The sequence below is a fragment of the Lagopus leucura genome, unplaced genomic scaffold, assembly GCF_019238085.1.
Source record: "Lagopus leucura isolate 7727_CA_CO unplaced genomic scaffold, USGS_WTPT01 Super-Scaffold_100043, whole genome shotgun sequence".
Lineage (NCBI taxonomy): Eukaryota > Metazoa > Chordata > Aves > Galliformes > Phasianidae > Lagopus > Lagopus leucura.
The window spans coordinates 3,821,750-3,840,670 of NW_024962290.1; the positions used below are offsets into that span (position 1 = coordinate 3,821,750).

At 53.5% G+C, this 18,921-nt stretch overlaps 1 protein-coding gene across 1 annotated transcript; it reads left to right on the forward strand.

Annotated features, from left to right (window-relative positions):
* The first annotated feature begins 3,471 nt into the window (after positions 1-3,471).
* LOC122186979 (potassium voltage-gated channel subfamily A member 3-like) lies at positions 3,472-5,418 on the forward strand. The gene has a single exon (XM_042884065.1). The coding sequence runs from the start codon at positions 3,590-3,592 to the stop codon at positions 5,330-5,332; it is 1,743 nt and encodes a 580-aa protein (XP_042739999.1). The 5' UTR covers positions 3,472-3,589; the 3' UTR covers positions 5,333-5,418.
* Positions 5,419-18,921: the final 13,503 nt, after the last annotated feature.

An 18,921-nucleotide genomic window follows, 5' to 3' on the forward strand; every position in this document is an offset into this window, starting at 1 on the left:
TGTGCTGCTTCATCCCTAATTGCAGAGCCAATAACCGTAATTAAATCGGAGCTGAGCTTGCAGGGAAGAACCAGCTGAAGGTTACGGGGAGAGCAAGCGACTAAACGTGGCTGCAGAGAGAGGAGCAGAGTGCCAGCTGCCCATTTGTTTGCTGTGGCTTTGTGTTACTGGGACTTAATCACGAGAAGCTGGGTTGATGCTGAAGCCCTATTTACAAGTTTCAGCTCTGCCCCAGCAGTGGGGAGTGACCCGAATGGCACTCTCAGCCTCTAATGTTGGCAGGGAAATAGGGTTCCTATGGATGTGAGAAGCAAAGGTAGGGCAAGGTGAGCTCGTGGTTCCGGAACGACAGGAGGAGCCACACGAGTGAGTTAATCGTGTCCCCATGGAGCAGCTGGAGCTTTGTGTGTTCCCTGCTGTGAGAGGAGAGACAATACATTTATGGTGCATTAAGGTATTATTGTAACAGCGTTAGCGCTGAAAGGTTTCTGATCCTCAGAAATAAAGAGTAGCAGATTTGTCCCAGATTTATCAATGGAGGCAGGGTTCCCATTCAGACATGAGGGAGGGCAGGGCTCCAACACGTGCGGGCAGCGAGGCTGCAGGATGCACAGCTCTGAATGGGGCAGGGCAAGCACAAGAGGATGCTTGAGATGGGCAAGGCTTCAAGGCAGGGAACCAAAGCCTGGGAGCAGCAGGGGGTTGGAATGAAGGTTCCACGTATGGGAGGATTCCCCTATGGGTGTGGGAGAGGTGAAGCTGTGTGCCCCCTCTGCTTGTTATCTGCCCCAAGAAGGCCACTAAAGGAAGAAAGGAGCAGTGCTGGCTCTGCTGCTTTGTGGAAGCTGCAGTTGATGCTGCGGGTCAGCCTGTAGATCATTGCACAGGGGAGTTTCCTAAATGACTGTTAGGAATTAAATTGAATTTGTCGAGTCCAGATTCAAGATTAGAATTGGACGGATAAGCAGAGAGGATCTCGCAGGGGGAGGAGGTGGAGAGGTGGACAGCCTGCATTAAACAGAAAAGCCACAGCCTGGAGGAGCACATTTGGTGCTGTGCTTTGCAGGAAAATGCTGGGGGCACTGCAGAGGTGTCCCTTCCCATGGGCTCCTATCAGCACTGGTGTCACCGTGCTCAATCTCCCCCTGTGATCGTGTTCATGCCTGCTGATTCGGGGCACAACCCGGCCTGCTTGACCAGCTGGGGCCGGCAGCAATGGCCCCGCAGCCGCTCTGCCTGCAGCGAGCTGCTGGCCTGGCAGAGCTTAATTAGATTTGATGGGATTAGGTGGAAGCAGCGGAGGGGAAAACAGGGCCAGGAGGCCACGCCGTGCCTGGGGCTGCTGGGCTGGAGCTGCAATCCTTCAGGCTGCTTTCAAGCAGGCGGCAGCTGAGGGGTTAATTCCAGCTGCTGTGCTGAGCTGATGGGGACAGCTCGATCCTGGTTGCAAGGGAAGGGATTTTCCTCAATGCATCCCAAAGGTACGCGGCTCTCTGCAGAGCTGTGCTGATTTGCAGTGGGTTTACCCCCCGACTGGGAGCCCGAGTAAACTGTTGCAATTACGGAAGTTCCGCCTTGTTGCCTCGAGCCTTTTGTCATCAATAAATGTTTACGGTATGAAGCAGCCTTGTTTGTTTGCCTTCGACCAGATGACAGTGATTTGCTGGCAGAAATCCTAGCAGTGGAAAGAGATGAGCCAGACAAGTCCTTAAGTAAATGCTACGCACACGTATGGAGGGAGCAGATGATGGCTGTTACACGATCATGAAACCTGCAGAGAGCAGAGCTCAGATTTTGGATGTGAACATTGTTTGCAGGAATGTTTTTGCAGCTTATGAGCAACCCTAGGGTGAAAGATGCTTGGTTTTCACTCTGTCCAGGTTGGGATGGGTGGGAGATGCTGTGTGTTGGGTTCTCCTGCTGTTAGCTGCCATAGGAATGATGAACGAGTAAGGCTGGATGCCTGTTGCCCCAATGCCCTCATTCTGGGTGATGTGCAGCCATGAGCAGGACATGAAGCCAAGGATGGAGGAGACCATAAGAACCCAAATCCACGCAGGGCAAGGTGCCGTGGCCTGGACATGAGTGTCCCTTATTGCTGCTGCAGCAATGAGTGCAGCTGGGGCTGAGGCCACAGCCCAGAGCAGTTCCCAGCTGGACGCCTCCTCCTGGGGCACCTCCACCACTTTTTGGAGCAGAAGGTTTGGGGTTATTTTGCCCCCTGTCAGATCTATCAGCAAGATGAGGAAGGGAAGCTGGGTTTGCTCAGATCTGTTCGCATTTACGCTTTGGGCTCGGCTCCTACAGCAATATTTATTGCTGTTTTCCCCCATGGGTTTGTATATTTTGTACAGCTTGTTTCTAATTTAAAGTATAAATAAGTTTGATCTTTTCATCTGTGGGTTTTTTTTTCTCCCTACCTTCTGGAGGCTGTGCTGGTTAAAAATAACAGCAGCAAGGAGCTGCAGCTGGGCTGGTGGTGAGGATTTCACGTTCTTTGCAGTGGGGCTGTTGGGGTGGGATGGGATTGGGATGCCCTTAACACATCCCTGACCCATGTGGTCAGGCTCCTTCCCCAGCCAGGAACCCTCTGAATTCCCAGAGCCTCTCTTGGCACAGAGCTGAGGATAGGAGCGCTCCTGGAGGGCGATCAATGGGGTTTGGGAGCACAGGGACCCGTGGGGGGGTTGGCCTCGAGTTACCCTTCTGTGTAAGCCTTGTGGGGATGGAGCGTTTGCCAGCACTGGGATTCTGCAGGAAAGGCTTTCTGCAGGAAAAAAAAAATCCCATTTGACCAAAAGTGAACTATTTGTCTGAAAAGATTGATTGAGAAAAGCCTTCCAGCTTCCTTGCAGGAAAGACTGCAACTGCCTTTACGGAGGGCTGAGCCAGCTTCACTTCTGCATTGAGTTTGCTGTGGGGTTGCACATGCACACTCGGACACACACATGAACGTGTGCACGCATGCACACACATGCACACACATGCACTCACACACGCATGGGCATTCATGCACACACCCATGTGAACATGTATGCACATGCATGCACACAAGCATCCACACATGCACGCCTGCATGCACACATATACACATACATGTGCACAGACGCGGGCACACACACATACACGCAGACACACATGCACACATGCACACACATAGGCATGCACACCCACCTACATACGTGCACATACACAGGCACACACACGGATACATGCTCACACACACACACACACACACACGCCCTGCCGTTCAGGACTCCCCCCGCTGCTCCCAGCCCCCAAATCCTCCGGCAGTTCCCCGCCACAGCCCCACCGCACCCCGGGCACGGTGCGAGCCGCTCCGCGGGGCTCCGGGGGTCCCCGAACCGGGCGGTGCCGGGGGGGTTCGGGGAGCGGCGGGGCGAGGCGGTGCCAGCGCTGGGGGCGGACTTTTTGAGCGCAGCCCGGCGCCGCTCAGAGCCGCGGCAGCCGAGAGCGGGGCGGCTGCTTCTCCCTCTCCGCCCCGAGGAGGAGGAAGAAGAGGAAGAAGAGGCTCCGACCGCCGCCTCGCCGTTCCTCTCGCCCTTTCCCCCTTCCTCCCCACACCTTTATGGACGAGCGCCGGAGCTTGCTGCACTCTCCGGCCGCCTCCTCCGCCGGCCGGCCCCCCAACAGCAGCCACCACAACCTGGGCTACACCGAACAGCCTCCCCCCGGCGCCCCGCAGCCGCCCCCCGGCCACGAGGAAGAAGAGGGCGAGGAGGCGGAGGAAGGCAGCATGACGGTGGTGGGGGGCGCCGGGGACCCTTTGCCGGAGGAACCGCAGCATCCGCACCCGTTGCTGGGAGGGGAACGCTACGAGCACCCCGCGCCGCCCGCCGCCGGCCCCGCAGGGCATCCCGCGGAGGTCAGCGGAGAGCACGAGTGCTGCGAGCGGGTGGTGATCAACATCTCGGGGCTGCGCTTCGAGACTCAGCTGAAAACGTTGGCACAGTTCCCCGAGACGCTGCTGGGGGACCCCCGTAAAAGGATGCGTTACTTCGACCCCCTGCGCAACGAGTATTTCTTCGACCGGAACCGGCCCAGCTTCGACGCCATCCTCTATTACTACCAGTCGGGCGGGCGCATCCGACGACCCGTCAACGTCCCCATTGATATCTTCTCCGAGGAGATTCGTTTCTACCAGCTGGGGGAGGAGGCCATGGAGAAGTTCCGGGAGGACGAGGGTTTCATTCGGGAGGAGCAGCGGCCGCTCCCCGAGAAGGAGTTCCAGCGCCAGGTCTGGCTGCTCTTTGAGTACCCTGAGAGCTCCGGGCCGGCCCGAGGCATCGCCATCGTCTCCGTCCTGGTCATCCTCATCTCTATTGTCATCTTCTGCCTGGAGACCCTGCCTGAGTTCAGGGATGACCACGACTACGAGGGAACCGGGGGGACATTTGGGACGGGTGGTGGCCCTCTCCCACCCGATGTCTTCACCAATTCCTCATCCTCGGCCGTTTCCATGGTGTCGTCCTTCACCGACCCTTTCTTTGTGGTGGAGACTTTGTGCATCATCTGGTTCTCCTTTGAGCTGCTGGTGCGCTTCTTTGCCTGCCCCAGCAAGGCCACCTTCTCCAAGAACATCATGAACATCATTGACATTGTGGCCATCATTCCTTACTTCATCACACTGGGCACCGAGCTGGCAGAGAGGCAAGGCAATGGCCAGCAAGCCATGTCCTTGGCCATCCTCCGAGTCATCCGCTTGGTGCGGGTCTTCCGGATCTTCAAGCTGTCCCGGCACTCCAAGGGGCTGCAGATCCTGGGGCAGACCCTCAAGGCCAGCATGCGGGAGCTGGGCTTGCTCATCTTCTTCCTCTTCATCGGCGTCATCCTCTTCTCCAGCGCCGTCTACTTCGCCGAGGCCGATGACCCCAGTTCAGGTTTCAGCAGCATCCCTGACGCCTTCTGGTGGGCCGTGGTGACCATGACGACTGTTGGCTATGGGGACATGCACCCCATCACCATCGGGGGCAAGATCGTGGGCTCTCTGTGTGCCATCGCGGGGGTGCTGACCATCGCCCTGCCCGTGCCTGTCATAGTCTCCAATTTCAACTATTTCTACCACCGGGAAACAGAAGGTGAGGAGCAAGCCCAGTACATGCACGTTGGAAGCTGCCAGCACCTCTCATCTACCGAAGAGATGAGGAAGGCACGCAGCAATTCCACCCTCAGCAAATCCGAGTACATGGTGATAGAGGAGGGGGGAATCAACCACAGTGCATTCAAACAGGCCGCCTTTAAGACAGGCAACTGCACAACCACAAACAATCCCAACTGTGTGAACATCAAAAAGATCTTTACGGATGTTTAATAAACACAGAGCGGCAGCAAAACCCGAGGATGTGGTAAAAATAATAATAATAATAATAATGAATAACAATAACGATGCAAAAGTGACCGTGTGTACTTGGTGTTGTGTGGAACATGCACCATCGTCCGTCTGTGTGCGCCCTTGGTTTTATACGTTTATTTTTGTAGGATTTTTGTTGCCGTTTTTTTTTCCTTTCTAAAGATCCGAAAAGGATTTAAAATTCTCCAAAGAAAAGAGGACGGCCGATGGGTCCGGAGAAGGAGAATGAAGACAAATGGCACCGCTGGAGCGGGTGTCTGTTCTGCAACGTGTTGCAGGGCTGCCTTTGTTTCCTGGCTTTTGGGGACGTCTCGCTTTGCTCCTGGTTTGCTCCCCCTTCCCCGCAGGCGGTGCGGAGCCCATTTCCCTTCCATCACATAAGCTCACTTGTTGGATTAGCGGCCCCGGATTGGGTGGGGAGACGAGGAAAACGTGTTGCCGAGCTCTGGAAGGGGGCTGGGAGGAAACAAGCCTTTAATTTCGCACGGTCTCCGTTAGCAGGTTGTTAAACGGTGCTTAATGCTGGGAGGCGGTGCGCCCTTAGGGACGCGCCGCGGATCCCCTTTTTTCCCCCGATAGATCGTTTATGACATTCTCATCCGATCACAAACCGAACGCAATCGGTTCAGACTAAAAACCGACCCCCTTATTTTCTACCCTTAATTCCCTTCCCCTGGAGCTCTGGGCGTGATTTCACCCAGCTCACGATCCGTGGGTCCGTGTGCTGCGGCGGGAGGAGCGGGATGGGGTGGATGCACGAGGGCTGAGCTGCCGAGCTGCAAACAAAGGGATGTTTCCACCTTTTGCACCGCGTCTGGGAGAGATGCAGCTGCTTATGGCGAGGAGATTAAAGTGGTGAGCACGCCTTCCAGCGGAAGTCACTAATTCGGACCGGAGTGATGCAGTTGCTATGGCGACCCTGGTTTCCTGGGAAACCCCAAAAGGTTGTCATGGCATCCCTTCTCCCATCCCCCCCCCTCGGCCCTCACCCTTCCCTCCAAAGCCCTTCCAGATGGTTCCAGCCCCACCATCCCATGGCTCTGCACTGCACTGGGATCCCATCCTGCACCCCCATCCGCACCCCATCCTACAGCCCATCCCTGCACCCCAACACCCGCTCGTAGGCAATAAGCACTCCCCAGGTCCTCCTCTCCCTCTCAAAGGAGTTCAAACCTTGGCAATGAGATTTGGGAGCCTGCAGACACGAGTGGAGAAAGGACCGCGCTCACCTCACCCTGGAGCAAAACCCCAAATTGTCCTCCAAGGGCAGAAATGAAAGCTCAGCAGGGAAAGCTCGGCAGCCTTCGGAAACCAGGGGGACAAATGCAGAGCTAGAAAGAGCAAGATTGCAATGTAAGCCCAAAGCCGCCAGGGAAAATGTGCCTCCTTCATCCTTCCATGCACATCAGGGGCTGCAGGACATCTGATGGGATCAGGTGAGCTTTGCAAGGGGGGAGAGGTTTTTGTTTGCATCATTGCTTTTCGGAACAAACCTCGTGTTTCCTTCTGCGTGGTGTTGGTTTCCAGCTTCCCCTGCTGCCCTCGTGTGTCTTCGTGCACTTTGGGTGTAATGGGATGGCAGCATCCTAAGGTTCCTCCAGTTCTGTGTGCTTCTCACTTTGCTTTCTGGTGTTGAACACTGAGCTCTGGGTGAGCAATGCTGGGGGAAAGCTGTGCTGCTCTGTGCAGGGATCTGTCCAAAACTGTGCAAAAAGAGAAGAGTTGTGGCAGTGTTTTGGTGCTCTGGGTTGGTTGCAGGTGGGGCTGGTGGGGCCCTGCTCTGTCCCAATTGGTTTTGGGGTAAGAACAAAGAGGTTTATCAGGTGGAGAGTGCACAGGAACGCCAGCAAAGACAAAAGACACCTGGAGCCCAACCTGGCTGAGCCATGAGTTTCCTGAGGGGATGGAAGGGAGGATTTTCACCTTGTTGAAACTGGAAATTTTGCTGGGAGTTCCTCCAGACTTTAAGAGCATTTGGGATGGTTTGCACCACCTCACACTGCCCCTCAGCCCCAGCACCCCAACCAGTGAGTAAAACCCTCAGCACCAACGGGAAACATCCGAGCAGCTTCTTCACTAATGGCATCTGATGGCTTTATTGGAGCTGCAGCAGTTTCCCCAGCAGAGGATCTGCTGTGACCACGGCGAGGGCGATGCTCTGCAGCCACACAGAGCTGACAGCCCTCACCCTGACAGCATCCCAGGGCACAGGGCAGCAGGGAACCCCCAGGCACCTTTGCCAGCAGGCTGAGCTGTCACAGCCAGCTGCGAGCTTTCCCTTCTGATGGCTATCAAAGCTTTTCTGCGTGCCCCGTCCTAAAAGGAGGTTGGAGCTCAGGGCAGTGGGAGCTCTCCCCCCTCCTCGCTGAGTTTCATTGTGATATTTTTGCTGTGGCAGTTGCACGGATGGCACCGGCACGGAAACCGCATGTGTGCCTGGAAACAGCAACACGCAGTTCTCAGTTTCCGTGCCACTTAAATAAGCAGAAACCTCACCGGTCGTTAGTTTGCTTTCCTGGCTGCTCCCTGCCTCATTCAGTGAGGGCAGAACAGCTTCAAACACATTTTACTGTCAGCAAAAAGAGGTTTATCACAGAGGCGCTAAGGAAGCCGGATCATCCGCCGTAGTTTTTCAAGCACTTGAATGGCACTGCTGAAAAACGTCAAAGCGCTGAAAGCACGCACAGAAATGGGAGAGGGAGCAGCAAGCAGCAAAACGGGGATATCCCTGCTGTGCTCTGCCCCATTTCTGTCTGCTCCTTCCCTCCGTGCTGTCAGTCTTGCTGGGTGCCATTCGGTGCGCGCGGTCTGACAGCTCCACCGAGTGCGTCCTGCCAGGAGCTGCAAAGTGCTGCCAGACTGCTCCGTGGCAGCCTGTGGGGATGGAGAGCCCTGTGCTGCCTTGCAGCTTCCATCCGCGTGTGTTCCTTTGCTGCCTTGCAGCGTGCATCCATTTCATGCGCCCTTGCTGCCTCTCTGCGTGCATCCGCTGTGTGTTAGTGCTGCTGCAACCGTTGCTCCAGGCACAGCAGAGCACACTGGGCTGTGAAGCTTGCTTCAAAACAGGTGTTACCCTGGGCTGCTGGTGGCGTTTAGGGGACCATAGGGTCTCTGCCTCCCTATGGGTGCATCAGCTTTGGTATAGGAACCCCCCCCCCCTCCCATCCTGGCCTTTCTGCTTGATGCTTTTCTCACTTTTTTCTCCTGCTTATTTACACTTTTGTGGCCTGGAATCCTCCAATAAGGTTCACTGCTTCCCAGCACAGCAGATGCCCTTCAGGTGGATGGGATCTGTCCCACTCCGGGGTCACAGAGCAGGGCTGGGGTGTCCCTTTCCTCCTGCAGGGTCGGATTTCTTTGGGCAATTGTTGCCGTTCTGTCCCTTGACAAAGGGACAAAGGAAGCTGCTGGTTGTTTTTCATCCCCAATTTAGGAACAGTTTAGTGGGGACAAAGGGCAGATCAGCGGCTTCCCCAGCAGAAGGGAAGGAGCCCTCACCCATTGCCAAGGGGAAGAGCAGAGCGTGGGGTGCTGGTGGTGGTTTGTGTGTGTGGAGGGCATTCTGCATGAAATCTGTTCAATTGTGTAGTTTGGAGCCCTCTTCCTGCCAAGCTTTTAAAATATGCATATCTATGTGCAAGCCCAGCGCAGCCCGACGCAAGGCAGTGCCTTTCTCCATATCTGAATGCTTTAACAGGCTGCAAACCTGTGGTGCAAAGCAATAGGGTGCAAGCAATAGGGTGTAGGATCGCACCTGGCAGCTCTCTGCCTTTCAGTCTCATGCACTTTGCGTAGGGGAAGGAAAGCTCAGCAATGGCACCCCTGTGCCAAAGACATGAGTGTGGGCAACGGGTGCAGGGAAATGGGTGTTTTGAGGACATCGTGGGATGCCATGGGGAGAGCGAATCCTGTGCGTTCCTTCACTGCCACGGAGCTGGTGCTGCCCATCCTCACCTTTCTCTGCTCTGGGTCTTCCCCCAGTTCATGGCTTTGGGCAGCGATGTGCAGCTGGGAACATTTGGGTGTTGTGGATCTGGGGACATCTGTGCGTCTCACTGTGCTGGGAATCCCTCCTGTGGTAGTGGGGGGTCAACAGCATTTGGGTGGGCACTGATGGAGGATTTTCTTAGGGTACGGCATGGAACTGCCCTGCCCTTGCATTGCATGGGGAGCGTTTGCTCCTGGGGGGAGCCCAGCAGAGCAGCCCCAGTGAGGGCTCTGCAGCTCGTAGGACAGAGCCCCAGGCACAGCCGAGAGCTTTTTCTCCCAAACTTGGCCTTCTGAGCAGGAAAATGAGTAATGGTGCCTCCGTCAGTGCGATATTCATCCCTCCTGACGGGACGCGTGTTTGCTGCTCTGTGCTGGAAGGCGTCAGGGCTGCTGTGCTCCTGCTGTTTGTCAGCAGCAGAGAGCAAACAGCATTTTTTGCTCATGAGAACCGTTCTCCGTGCGGAAGAGGGATGGGAGCGGGGTCCCACGCTGCCCTTTCAGCTGGAGAATTTTTGGCTATTCAAAATAGCCAAAAATGCTCTGAGAAAATCCCCCACGAGCCCCTGCTTGCCTTTCCTCTGTGAACGAGGAGCTGCTTCTTGAGATCCCCATATTTCAGGGGCCCATCCGTGTCTCATTACTGGCAGAGCGCTGAGGATGCTCTGCAGGAGGACAGGGGAAACCTTCACACACGGATGTGCCCACAGGGCACCATCACTTTTCTCCTTCTTATGAAGCAGGACATGCTCCAGTAAATTAAAACCTGTCTCCTATCTCATTCAGCTTGTCACTCTGCTCAAATACTTCCCTCTGGCTGCTCTTCACCTCTGCGCAGAGGGAACCATCTCTGTACACCAAGCCCCCCGGATCAGCGGTGCTGTGTTGGTTCTGCAGTGATTCATTTCCTCACCACTCGTAATTCGGATGCTTTTCTGAAGCTCCGTCACGTCTGTTGCTCTTCCACATTTGTTGCACTTCATTTTTAGCATCCTTACACGTAGTGTGTGGGAAGACTTGGTGCGGATGTGCATGACTGCATCAGCCACTGGCTATCTCTGCTCTTGCTCTCCAGGCAGCAAAGTGCACTCGGAGTTGTGTTGATGCTGACCAGCACCAGCTGTTTGCTCGCCTCTTGCATAGCAGATATGGAAAATCCTTTTGGGTTGTGTCATGGTTTGATCAGTGGTGGCTGGGGTGCAGTGGGGCTCCTGCAGCAGCGCCTTTGCTCTGGGTTTTGCTCTTATGAGAACCCAAAGGCTGCAGTGAAGCATGGAAAAGATGAATGCACGCATTGCAAAGCATTTTTGTGTCTGCAGAAAGGATGTGTTTTGCTGTTTGCCCCTGTGGTAGCAAAAAAAGGAGCTGAGAGCACTGCGGTGTGGCTGGGGATGCTGTGCAGGTTGCAGTCCATGAAATGGGATTCCCTGTGCTGCAGACATGGGGGATGTGCATCTTTGCACTTGCATTTCCACCCTCATGCCTCATTTCTCCTGAGATCTCTGTGCATTTGTTGCTCCGTTTTCATAACCAAGGTGCCGTGCAGCTTGTTTGCAGGAGTGCATTACAACAGCACACACCTCTGTCAGCCATACCTGGAGCTCAGTAAGAAGAGCTCATCAAGTTAATGTGATAAAACCAATTTCCCCCAGAGCTGCATTGTTTGTCATCAATTATAACCCGCACTTTCATTCTGTATTCAAAATCTCAGCCATTCCAACGTATTTTCTGGGATGAGAGGAAGGTGGACAGACCCATCCTTTTTGTTTATCCCTTAAGGATTTGGCTCAGCAGGAGCTGTTTTCCAGTCCCAGATTTCCCCCGGGTCCAGGGCTCAAGGAAGATGCGGTGCACGCAGTCTTTCGAGCCGCTCCGCCAACTCCCACCTCTTGGCCTCAAATCCTTTGGCTCCACCAACTGAACAGCCTCTGATTTCTGTAGCTTCTGCTTCACATCCTCTGCTTCTGTTGGAGGGGGGGAGGATTTCATCATTCCTGTGTGCTGGGAATACATCTGCATCCCTTCAGGAGCCGGAGCAGCAACATCTCCTGCATGCTTCTGACCTCACTCCCACTACTGTTCTGGCTGAATTCAGTGGAATAATGACATCATTAGATTGAGGGTTTGGAGGTTCTGTCTACGAGGACAGGGATACGTCCTGGGGAGGCATTGGGGTACCCAGAAGAGCTGGGAAACCTGAACTGTGTCTGCATTTCTGCCCATTGCTCTGCATCCGTTAAGCCCATGCTGTGCTGAGGTTCCCATCCGGGTGTATGGGATGGCTCCAGGCTCAGCCATTTGGGTAAAACAGGCTCATGTGGGGAAAATTAGCTTATTGTAGGGTAGGGCTTCATGGCCAGGCTGGGAGAAGTGGATCCAGGTTCGTTAGTACATAGTTTGTTAACACAGATCCTTCCCGCTAACGAAGCACCCGGCTCTCATCACCCGATCTGCTGGCAGCACTCATTAGCACTCATCAGGCTGGTTTTAATATAGTTAACGAACCTCTCCATCAGAAGCATTACTAATTCTCAAACATCAGCACCAAGGGGCCAGCGCTTGGGATCCATTCAGCGCTCAGTGCCACGTCCCCCCAGCTCAGGGCTGAGCCCCACTGGGGGTGGGCAGAGCAGCGCTCCATTTCCCAGCTGTGGGATGGAGGGAGGTGTTCATTTTTGGAGGAAATGGGAGTGATGGAGGTGGTGGGACAGAGGTTGGATCTCAGGCTGGGTCTCAGCAATCAGCCCCTGCTCTCAGCTATCAGCTCAGCCAGTTGCTTAATACCATATCAGGTCTTCAGGAGCTCAGCTTGATTAAGAGAAAAATGTGATGAGGAAGACTCACTTCGTGGTAATTATTTTGGATTGGATTTGCAACTTGCCGTTAACGTGAGCGAATAGTTAAGAGCCAGAATGCGCTTAATGAATCTTTTCCTAGCTTTAGCTCTCTTTCAGCTGCGTTGCATTCAGTCCGTTAAACGATTTTAATTAGCAAAATTTTGCTTTTCATTTCTGGGGAACGGGGATTGAAGTCGTCCGAGGGGACCAATGTGTGCCATCCACCCCGCTCTGCGCTGAAACCACAACAACGTGCTGCTCCTTTTCAAAGCCAGGCTGTGCACCAACGCTGCTTTTTCTTTGCCCAACAGAGAGCAGAAAAGCTTCAGTGTGAGAGCTTCAGGACCGTGCCTGGGGATGAGACACCTTTGCAGGAGATGGTGCTCACTGATGGATGGAGCTCCCCGCCCCGACCTGCTCCTCACCTCGACTCACAAGTGCATTACGGATGGGAGATCCTTTATGCAATGTGATGAGACGGCGCCAAGCCAGGAAAGAGAAAAACAAAAACAAAGAAAGACGGTGGTGGAAATGGGTTGGATGTTATTGCAGGGTTTGGGATTTTGTGTTTGGTCTTGTTTTTTTGTTTTTTTTTTTCTTTCTTGTTATAAAAAAAAAAGCAGAACAAAAAAACTCTTGGAAGGTTGAGCAATCGGAAGGGAAATGCTGAGCAGAGCCACCGGTGGGCTGTGCAAGTGTTCTGCTTGGGGTGGGAGCAGAATGGGGGCACGTGGGTTGCTCTCTGTGCTCCCAGTGACACAGGCTGGTTTTGGCCATAGGAAGTGAACAAGCTCTGTTCTATTTTTTCTGGCTTTCCTGTATGTGCTCCTTATAAATAGGTACGTGCTGCACCAAAGGCATCCCTCCCTGCCTCCTGCGATGGGAGCCGTGTCCAGCTGCAGCTCCCCAGCACTGGAATGAATGCCAAAAGCTGTCCAGTGTCTGGGGGCGAGGGCTGAGCTCGTTTCCATCCCTGTGAGCCCCAAATAACCCAGCGGTGCTCTCTTTCCATTGTGATGGATGGGAGGGCCCTGCGTCACATCCAGCCCTGCAAAACAGCTGTGAAACGATGGGTTTGCAGCCGTCCTGCAGCACCTAGCCTGGTCCTGAGGGTGCAAAAGGGATCAAACGAACAAATCTGCAGTGATCCCATAGGGGAGAGCAGCCTGTGGGGGGGGTTGGGGCTGCAGACAGCCCAGCACCCCATGAGATGGGACCCTGTGGGCAGGAGGAGAGCTGATTTCCTCTCAGGAAGCCCTGGTCCCAGAGGTGTTGAATTTAGTTTCTTTTGGAACATTAAACAGTAGCCCTTAAAAGTGGGGATGGAATGTATCAGTACAGAAGTTATTTTTTCTTTCTCACTGGTGTGTTACCCAGAGGTTTTTTTACGAGCTGTGTGTGTGCGCACCGTGGTTGTGCCTCGTCCGTTTTCAATGAGCTCTGTGTTAAAGCATCTCTCTGCTTGGGGTTGGATGGGATGGGAAGAGCAGAGCCCTCCTGCTGGGCTTTGAAGCAGTGACGCCCCAATGGGTGCCAGCAGCTCTGCTCCCCACACCTCACCTTCCCCATGGACGCCCTGAGTGTCCCCATCCACTGCAGGCAGTTGGACCAGATGGCCTTTAAGGCTCCCTTCCAACTCAATTCCGTGACTCTGTGACATCTCCAAATCTGGAAATCACCAAATTTCAACCCGTGCTCAGTGTTGTACGTATCAGCTCCGGCAACAAAACTGCCCTTCAGCCCACGTGTTCTCCATGCTGTTGGATTTCTTTTGCTTGATTGCTGACCTGGCTAATTGTTAATGTGCTTTCTCCAAATAAGCGAGAGTTTGATAGTCTTTAATTGTTGGTCCGGTGTATTGTCTGCATTGTCATGACTCCAAAGATAACCCTGTGTGTTCTATAGACAACCACCATAGCAGGACAGCCATGCAGAAATGTCGTTTTGAAGGCAGAGCCAGATTTGGCAAGGGAAGAGAAATTAAAAATGTATTTAAAAAAAAAAAAAAAAAAAAAAAGGGAGAGATTTAATGATGGCTGACAGCAAGAGAAGGCCCCCCAAAAAATAGCATGTATTTATTCCCATAATCATCCGACTGCAGGCCGCTCATCTTTATTCATAGCCCTTCAAAGCCACGCTTGTGCGGCGCTTGAGACGCCAAACACGTCTGAGCTCCTCCTGCTGTCTGCAGCCCTTCTCTCTTCCCATGTCAGTGTGCTCGATGGCAAGGGAGCTTTGCCACAGGCCCCCTCCTGGTGGATTTGTAGGGCAGAGCCCCAGGGTGCTGTAGGCACTGGGGTGACGTTCATGGATAACAGCTGGAAGAGGCACAGATGTTATCCAGAAGGTGTTTAAGTGCTGCTGTCACCACTGAATTCTTCTAAAATTGAAGAACAGGGTCTTTCTCCTCTGTACAGCCTTGGAAGTCTGCATGGCTCCTCCTCTTGCTTCTCCTGTTGCACTGCTCTGTAATGCAGTGCCTTTGCTCACCTCTGACACGGGGAAATCACCCTGCGTTGATTTCTTTCTCTTTTCAAGCATGACATCGTCAGTGCATCTTCCAAAGGAATGGGCTGAGATCTGCTGTCCTTCTCTGCTGTTTTCCAGATCTTTGTCTCTGATGACAGCGAGGCCAGGCCAGCAGCAGAGCCATTTCAGAGAATGTTTGGGAGCAGGATGACTTTCCTGGCTCTAGAAAAGCTGTTGACACATCTGAGCCTTTGTGCTATTAAGAGGAGAAGTAGCAATGGCGTGGAGTTGTGGCCCAGTACCTGAAATGGGGCAGTTTTAGTCAAAATGGTGTTTGCTACCATCCACCTGCCACTGGTGTATGAGAAATGGGATTTAGTCATTCGTTTGGGTGCCAACAGAGTGATGTCTGAAAGTCGCACCCGACCTGGTGTGTATGGAGGAGAACTGTTGTTGTAGAGGGAGGAGCGTTCCCATGGCCAAACTGAGCTCCTCCCATGGAGAATAGGCTCTTCCTATAGGACCTGAGGTCCCAAAGCTTTGCAAGAGGGGAACCTGACCAAGCACCCACCTCTCACACAGGAGGTCTTGATTTCTTCATTCCCCATCATTTACTATGCAATTCGTTTCCATGATTCCTTCCTGGCTGGGTATAATGTTGACGTTGCTTTCCATGTCATCAGGCAGCGCTTTGGCTGGTGATGAGGAGTCCTTAGGACTATCTCAGCATCAACACACACGGAGATATTCCAGCAGTGACATCCTGCCTCCTGAAACCCAACACACCCCCCTGACAACCCAGTGGCTTTCTCTGCACGAAGGCCAAACCCAGAGCAGCCAGGCTTTGCAGAAACGACACCATTTGTGGCTGGAGATGCAAAGCTCAGCCTCGTTGCTCTGCTTTCCTTTTCGTTTTGGTTTGCCCAGTGAACTGCGTGGCCCACGTTTCAATTTATTCCATCGGTGCTGATCTGATGCTCGAACAAACATCCTGTTGTCCTGGAGACCCACTGAGCTGTGGGCTGCATATTCAGCTCCACACGGGTGGGTTTCTGGGTTTTTATTTTCTGGTTGCGTGGATTTTTTTTACCTGATGTCAAACTTATTTTTTTTTAATGTTTTTTTGTTTTGGTTTGGTTTGTTTTTTTCATTAGGACTCAAAACTGTTCTTTCATACGCAAAGTTCAATAAAACGGCTGAAACACATCTCTGGTGGTGCCACAGTGATGGGGGTGGGCGGTGAGATGGGAGAGGAGGGATGCTGGGGGTCCAAGGATGTAACAAGGATGGGGTACGAGATACCTCTGGCACAGGTTGCCCAAGGAGGCTGTGGATGCTCCATCCCTGCAGGCATTCAAGGCCAGGCTGGATGTGGCTCTGGGCAGCCTGGGCTGCTGGTTGGTGACCTGCACACAGCAGGGGGTTGGAACTGGATGAGCGTTGTGAGCCTTTGCAACCCAGGCCATCCTATGATTCTACGAACTCACTGCTCATTTTTCAGTGTGAAAGAACGTGGAATGTGATGCATTTCTCAGGAACAAAACTGAGCAGCAAAATCATGGGGTAAAATTTGCACATTTCCATCCACCCCACCAACCTGGAGAGCTGCACTCACTTTTTAGACCAAAGTCGCTCTGAGCAAAGCCTAGAAATTCTCATTGTGAGCGTCACAAGAAGGAATGTCACCAGTGATACTTTGGCAAAGCCAATGTAAGTGGAGGCACTGAACCATTCGTCCTCATTGCAGGCGGAGAGCTTGAGAAACGAGGCTTGAAGTTCATTTGAAAACCTCGCCCTTGGCTTTGTACCACATCTTTGGGCTTCACCCAAAAGCAAGCTTGGCCAAATAATCTCAGAGCTTTTTTAGGTTATGGCTTGTCTAAAAAATATTGAAGAGTGAGAGAGAATGGAAAAATAAATGACGACTGTACAAGCTGCATTTAATCTGCAGCAGCTGGGACCGGTCTGCACTTGGGCAGCCTGAGAGCAATTGGAGAGCAGTGCAGACCTGCAGGATTTCCTGGTTTCTTTTGCTTTTCAATCACCTGCACATTCCTGCTCTGGGGAACACAGCTGGGGGCCATAAAGTGAGCAGAGCCGTGGCGCAGCTGAAACCCAGAGTTTAAGATGGGTGATGTAAGCCAAGGCAATGTGGGGAAGGCTGGGTTTGGCACAGCATCTGTTGCTGGAGGGGCACCCATTGCTGGGGTGGCTCACATTGCATTGCAAAAGTGCTGTTCTATTGCATCCCATGACCCAACGGCCCCTGCAAGTGAGGTATTGTTTTACTGCACCGCAGACCGAGCTCTTGAGCTGGGTGGATTTGCAAATCCTATTCCTGAGAATGCATCCCCAAGCCCTGTGCAAGACTCTGAGGGCCGAGGCTGGCAGCAGAGCAGTGGCCCATGCCTGCTCCTGGTAGGCTCAGACTGGGAATTTAGCAATGACAGAGAAACTTGAAGCCTTGAGTTCTACAAATCATCTGCTCTGACCCCACTGGCCTCTCTGTGTGCACGGAGCAGCACAGGGCTCTCCTTGGGGGCCTGAGCTCTGCCCCTGCCTCTGATGTCTGCATTTGGGCAGGTTCCTGGGAAAGCAGCATTCAGCTTCTTGCTTTTGTGCTGTTTTGGCTTTTTTCTCTCTCTCGGTTTGCTGCCAGCACCGAGGCTGCTGGTGCACAGTGGGGGATGAGCGGAGCTGGTGAGCAAAATCCCTTTGCACCATCTTCAGTGTCTCTGTTTCCTAATTGTCTCCCAGTGGCTGCTCAGGGAGCAAACCAGATCCTGGCCAGAGCCAGCAGCAGGAGGAGATCCCACGTGGGATGCTCAGAGCTCTGGTGGCCGGTTTGGTGGCCCTGGCTGCCCTGACCTCGTTTTGTTCCTTTCTGCATCGGTTCCCCTGAAGGCTGCAGTGCTCCCAGCTGTCAGTTTCGGTTGCTGTGTGGTTAACTGGTCTGGTACTTCAGCAACCTTGAAAAACAGGATGTCTCGAAGGCTGAGATGCAGAAGGTGGCACGGATGACATCAGCCCAAACATGCTCTCGCATGAAAAGCAGCACAAGATCCCTGATGGGCAGGGGGTGATGTGCTCACACCAAACCCACGACAGGACTCAGACCCATGGGTCCCTCCTGCTCTTCCTCTCCAGCCTTCCCATCTGTGACTTCTCCAGAATGCTGCAGACTTCCGTAGGGAATTTCCCCTCTCCCCAAACCACCCCTTCCTAAGGAGACCTCAGATTTAACGCGTCAGTTCTCATCTTTCAAACAGATGCTGGGAACTGGAAGGATTCTCTTCCACATGGTGAGATGGGGTTTCCTCCTGTCAGAAGCACTGCCCATACCCATGGGATTGCTAAGGTTATCATTTACTAAACACCACCTGGCCCTGTTATTCGATTGACTCTTGGATTCCTTCTGCTCGTGCTTCAGCTCAGAGCGATGGGGACTGCAGATGTTCCTGGGGTCTTTCTGCAGAACAAAAGCTTTCCCTCTATTTCCTCACACTCCCCAAAGGAATTAAGCACAAATGAAGGGAGGTGCCGCGATTTGGACCGCGGTTCTGAACAGCTCCTGCTCCAGCCATGCAGCCGTCATGGGAGCTTGGGGACAGCCTGGGTGGGTTCTGCTCATTCAGGAAAGCTTGTGCTGAGAGCAGAGGGTGGGGAGGGGGAGCAGGGGATGCCAAGGCTAAAAATAGCAGCTTTCTAAAGAAGCAGATGAAAACCTCTTTGAAGAAATGAGAGGAGAGGGGGAGGGTTACCATAGAAACAGGGAAGTCTGTCTCGTCCCAAAAGAGGGGGTGGGAGAGGAAGAAATAGTAAATACAGCAATGAGGTGACAGAGAGGATGCTGCAGGGCAGCAGGCAGAGCTCTGCCACCACCCACTGTGGGCACGGCACCTCGTGTCCTGCCCAGCATCATTGCCTGCCGCCTCCCCACGCCACCAGGACCTGGACCAGGGATGATCTTGCAAGGTCACAGTGATGGAGAACCCCCCTGGGAAGTGATAACACAATGAATTCCTACCTCATCCCACAGCGTCTTGTAGGAATTTTCCACCCTAGCAAAGCCATGTCCAGGAGGGACTTTGTAGTGATGGAGCTACACTGGTGGCATTGGCCTGGCTGGAAGATGAAGGAACCAAGGTGGAAGGCGCTCCTCAGCTCAGCAGCCCCAGCCTGCATCTCTCCCTGCAGCATTCATGTGTGGGAGGACAAGAGGATGGAAATGGTCCCTGCAGAGCCCTTTTCCTCCTG